The sequence below is a fragment of the Musca autumnalis genome, unplaced genomic scaffold, assembly GCF_047663935.1.
Source record: "Musca autumnalis isolate F117 unplaced genomic scaffold, ASM4766393v1 scaffold_3, whole genome shotgun sequence".
NCBI lineage: Eukaryota > Metazoa > Arthropoda > Insecta > Diptera > Muscidae > Musca > Musca autumnalis.
Window position 1 is genome coordinate 109,881,977 of NW_027411866.1, and position 5,537 is coordinate 109,887,513.

Here is a 5,537-nt window from a genome sequence, read left to right on the forward strand (position 1 = left end):
ATTTTCCAGACTTTGGGAACGATGTGTTTGGCAAGCGACAGGTTGTAAATTTAAGGGAGAAACTTGACTTCCGGCTGTCCCAGCTGTGGCAGTCTAAATTTAATTTGTAATTTTATAACAAAATTTTTGGAAATATATACTCTTTTGTTTTGATGTCGCTACATGTAGGGATGTACAAATGGACTTGTTTTTTTTTTGTAGTGATCTGTACAAATGATTCAAATGCTGATGAAAAGATTGGATCTTTCACGACTTCCTTTGCATGGGTTTAAATGCTAATGAAAAGATCGAATCTTTCACGACTTCGTTTGATCCAATGCAAAAGATCCAGTGAAATCATGGCATCTCATGGAACCACTTCCATAAAATTTTGCTGGGTTTGACTGAAGACATGCCATCTCAAAAATAAGCTAAATGTTCGACTCACGGCGGATCTGTCCTTCGGGATTCTTAATATACTCACCAAGGCCTTTCTTCCCCAAGAGGAATTTTCCGTGCCCCAGACTTTCACCTCCATTTTTTATTTTATTTCCAATATTTCGATGAATGGGTGATTAATATGTTGCAGCTTTTAAGTAAAATATAATTATGTTCTGTGTAAATAAAGCAAAGGTGTATTTTCACTAAGTCGCTCTACAGGCCGCATCCATTGTCCTAATAACCTAACAATCATACATTTTGATGGATCGGTTCAAAATTGCGACTTGTAGTCTCATTATATATGCTATATCCCTGAATGATTTGTCTTCCCCCAATCTGTAAATCAGTAATAAACCAAAAAAGACAACATTTTTGATTACTATTTTTTAATAAATTTTATTTTTTCAAATATTTAATTCTATTTTATTAAAACTTAAACAATTATTATAAAGTAAACTACAAACTAAAGCGCGTTCTACGCATTTGGATGAAGCTGAGCCAAAACAAATTTTTGAATTCTTGAAGGTACATTGAAACTCCATGTCAAACATTATTCGACCACTTTGTGGTTTTCATCGGAGATTCAAATTTTCCAGGAACCAAAAGTCAAATTACATTGGAATGGCACCTTGTTGCAACAGGTATTGTTGATGATATTGCATTTGTTGTAAGTGCTGTTGTTGCCTTTGATAGTTAGACCAAGCTTGTTGTTCCCCTTGCATTTGCAATAAAGCGGTTTGTTGGGCCATACGTATTTCTTCTGGAGTTGGGAAGTATACGGCATTGGGTGTGTAATGATGAGCATAGGCCATGGTATTTGTCATTGCTTGATGATAAGGATGATGATGATGGTGGCTGCCATATGGTGAGCCATAGTGCATAGCAGCCTTGGTGCGAATTGCGCCGGGTCCAAAGGAACGACCCATCATGGCATTGTTACTACGTCTCAAGCGGCCAGTTGTTTCACCAATGGTTAAATCTTCAGCAGATGGATCCAAAGCCCAATAGTGGCCACGCCCAGGATCATCAAGAGCTCGTGGAACACGAACAAAGCAGGGGTTCAAGCTCAAATTGTGACGAATGGAATTTTGCCAAACGCTTTTGTTCTTTTGATAGTAGGCAAAGTTTTCGGCAATCCATTCGCAAATTCCACTGAGTGTTAGACGTTTCTCGGGACTACTTCTGATGGCCATAACAATCAAGGCACTGTAGGTGTAGGCAGGTTTGGCATCTGTTGATTTGCTGCTTGTCGATGATGCATCATCACTTGATAATTCCTCTGATGATTGTGATGTTGCCGATGGACTGATGGGGGCACTGGGTACGTATGAAGTTTCAATATCCTCGAAACATTGTTTCTTATCCGATAGCAAAGAGCGAATGGAGAAATTTGATTGGAATACAGGAGCCATTTCGCTGTGTGTGTTTATATTAAACGTTAATTTGTTCTAATTTTAAATTTGTTACTTTTTGTGTTGTGTGAGTTGAGATGTTTCCACTACGATTGCTGAGCAGTGACTGATGCCTTTCCACTCCTCCGCCAAAGTACTTATAGTCCTTTCCACATTCTAGGTTGGTCTCTGAAAATCTTCAAACCCGTTTTAATCAACGGATATACGAATTTAATTCGCTGATTTGTGCGACATTCTTTAAATCTATGCTAAAAGCACTCATCTTGTGTGTGCGCGATCGCTGACGCTGGATTAATGAATCCATAGTTTAACTCTGGCAATTCTTGAAGTAAGCTTAGCTTAAGAACTACTCGGCGACACTGTGTGCAAGGACTCTTCTTTAAAATCCGCAAACTCGTCCCACAATCCGCCTTTCATCTACCTGGCTCCTTCGTGTGGGTGATTTTCACCCTTTCGCTGCACGGCAAAGGGAATTTCGTTAGCATTTGATCGCTCAGATCAATGAAAGCCTCTGGATTCATTCATTGATCCCATACTCAATCCAATTATGGGCATGTGTGCGTGTGTCAACGACACCACACATATCTACCTGAGTCGCCAAGCCATCTATGTGTAAGGGCGTGTATTCCTCTGATGCCCACATATTTTGTATTGTTTAATTTACTAAATTACTAAATCCGGTTCCTTTAATCGGACTTCAACTCTTTTCCGTTTTAATCTTTGCCAAACATTCGGTGTTCTTTATCTTTATCCTGTTTTAATCAGGTACTAGGAATTCCATTCTTGTCAAATTTCTTAATTTGCACCAGAGAAAGGGTTAAACGCAAACGAACAAATTTCTCCTTCGGTTTCGCAAACGAAATTTGAATTTCGATGGAAATTTCATATATCTTATTTGGAGGAAAGCAAGAAAATCCCCTGGTGTTTTTGCCAAAACAAATACAATGGAACTAATGTGGGCTAATTTAAGAGTTTTGCTTCAATATTATTTTGTTTTGTTTGAAATATTTAGCACAACAATGCCATTCTTGGGAAGTTTGTCATGCAGATCATGAGTTAATTTAAGAAAGGGTTAAGTGTAGAGAAGTTGACCTTTTTTAGTTGTTGGTAAACTGTTGAGAATACATTTGAAAGGGAAATAAATGTGTGTTGAGAGTGGTAATTAAATGAAAATTTCAATTATTAAACGCATAATAGGAAATAATTGAAACGCAAGTTAAAAGTACTTCATGTTTGATTCGCACGATAATCCACTACACTACCATTGCGTCTGTATATAGGCTTTTCACCGGTAAACATTTCATTTAGGGATATACAAAAGTTATCATCAACCCACCCACTGCCGACAATCTACTTGATACTGATTGAATGCTTGGCAAGTTGCACGTTTTGAATACACCAAATGCAAGCAGAGGCCATTAAAAAACTTCAAAATATTAAAATTGGGATAGCTTAGCTCCCTTTGCAATAACTCTGATATTTTAAGTGTAGTACACATTGTCAGTTTTTACTGTCTTTTTTTTTTTGCAATTATCGATAACTGTCCCACCGTCCAACAACCACAAAATATTATGTGGTTGCATGATAAATGTCACAAATGAACAAAAACACTAGCAAGCAACCTATTATTTGAGCAAATCTGTCATTCAAAACTGACAATGTGCCAACAATATGCCAACACATTTGGTATTCATTTAAAGCTCAGACGTTCTTCTTTAATTATCAGGCTCTCACTTTGAGATACGTCCAACAGCAGCAGAGATACCCGCCGGGGAAATAAAGTACCATTAATTGGAAGTTGGGATATCTCGGTATCCTTCATCAACTTCGCAGGTTCTTTTTTTCGTTTTTGTTGTTTTTTCCTCCCCGCTTTTCTTTCTTTTTTCACCCGATATTTGTCAATAAAACTTCGCGTTGCTACTGACTGCATTGTTGTCCTGTATGCAGTGTTGCCGAGTTTGACGATTTATCGTCATTTTGACGATTTTTTGGACCAAAAGTGAAAAAATGACTATTTGACGATTTTATGGTCTAAAATTACTATTTTCAGTTAAGATAAATTGCATAATTTAAACAGACAACGGAGGAACAATATTGTCAATTTATCTCTAAATAGGCCAAATTCATGACTAAAGTCCTCAAAAAGCATAAATGACGCTAAATTACGCTCTCTTCTCTTATTTTCCATGGGAGCCACAGTTGTGTTTTGGTAAACACGTTCACCTTGCACTCAGAAGGTCTGCGGTTCAATCCCTGCTTTGTAGGTCGCAGTAATTGTCTGATCGACGCGAAAGGAAATGGTGTAGGGTAGAGTGGATTTAAGAATCGATGTCGGATTTTTTAGGCGGCACCCCCCTATAATGTTTAGTTTTGTTATATTTAAGATTGCCAAAGATTGAGCACAATCGGAATATCTTAGCACGTGCCACGGGGGCTTGCAAGTTTCCATGTGCCTTATTAGCTATATATAAAAAATCCGAGCACGAATTAAATTTTTATATTTTTTATACAAAAGTAATCCAGTCCATTTCACCCGCTAAATAATGTCAGATCGTTCAACATTGTAGGCATATTTCTCGACTTTAAATGTTACCTAATGTAAAACTTCGTGACTCTTGAACTATAATTGCGCCATCTAGCGTGGATATGATTACATTACAAACTAATAAGTGGATATATTAGGCTGTAACTCCCTTTTCTGATCATGCAAATCAACATTATTGGGATCAGTAGAAAGGTCAAGAGTTCCTTTTCCCAGTACATCTTACTGTATTTTCAAAATTTCACAATTGTTTACACACAACTTTTAGTCAATTTTACCCTCTAAATGTTAATTCTAAAATTGCAAGCTTATTCTTCGTTATGTGATATTACCTTATTATATAGTGGTGATCGGACTATTATTGCCACCTACAGAGCGGATACAAAGTCGAAGTTATGTTTTTGGTCCATTTCATCCGCTTAATATTGTACGATCATAACCAATAACTATAGGTGTCTATTCTGGTCTGAACTCGACCTCCATACACAATTTCGTGACAGTCGGTCCATAATAGCGGTCTGCAGTTAGATTACACTTTATAATGGACATACTGATGGACACTAGGCCGACCCAAAAAATAAAAATGAAAAACGAAAAGTTCTAGGACAGAGAAGCCATTTCACAGTCGATACGGCTGCTCAGCGAAACCAGGTAACGTAATTTGGTGACTGTGTGGGTTCGAGTCCCTTGGCTTTCCTTTTTTACTTGCAAAAAATGTCCGATCATCAAGCTTTACTCTAAACGAGAAAATGAATAAAAATGTTTGGATTGGAACTCCTACCCCCTATTTTGTTCCATTTTACATAAAAAACTTATATATTAAATTTTATGACGATCGGTTTAGGTTTCACAATTTTTGCAGGATTCGGTTTTAGCCACAACAATAGACTGGTAAAAAATTTGCATCGAATGGACCATAAATGCGGCTTTTAAAGAATTTCTTTCAAAATGCACCTATGGCCCCATACAAACTACTATGGAAACAAAGATCGCCCGGTGGCACGGGTTAACCTTAACCGATCGTCGTAAAAATTAATATATGAGTGAAAGTCAAAATAATTTAGTTTCCATGAAGCCACGGTTTGCACTATTACAACACACGAACTACTGTAGTTTATCAATAACTCAAAGTTCAAAAATTTGGCTAAAAAAGTTAATTTACG

At 37.2% G+C, this 5,537-nt stretch overlaps 1 protein-coding gene across 1 annotated transcript; it reads right to left on the reverse strand.

Moving 5' to 3' along the window:
* Nucleotides 1-1,031: 1,031 nt before the first annotated feature.
* fd19B (forkhead domain 19B) lies at nt 1,032-1,832 on the reverse strand. Its single transcript, XM_073975554.1, has one exon. The coding sequence runs from the start codon at nt 1,830-1,832 to the stop codon at nt 1,032-1,034; it is 801 nt and encodes a 266-aa protein (XP_073831655.1).
* Nucleotides 1,833-5,537: the final 3,705 nt, after the last annotated feature.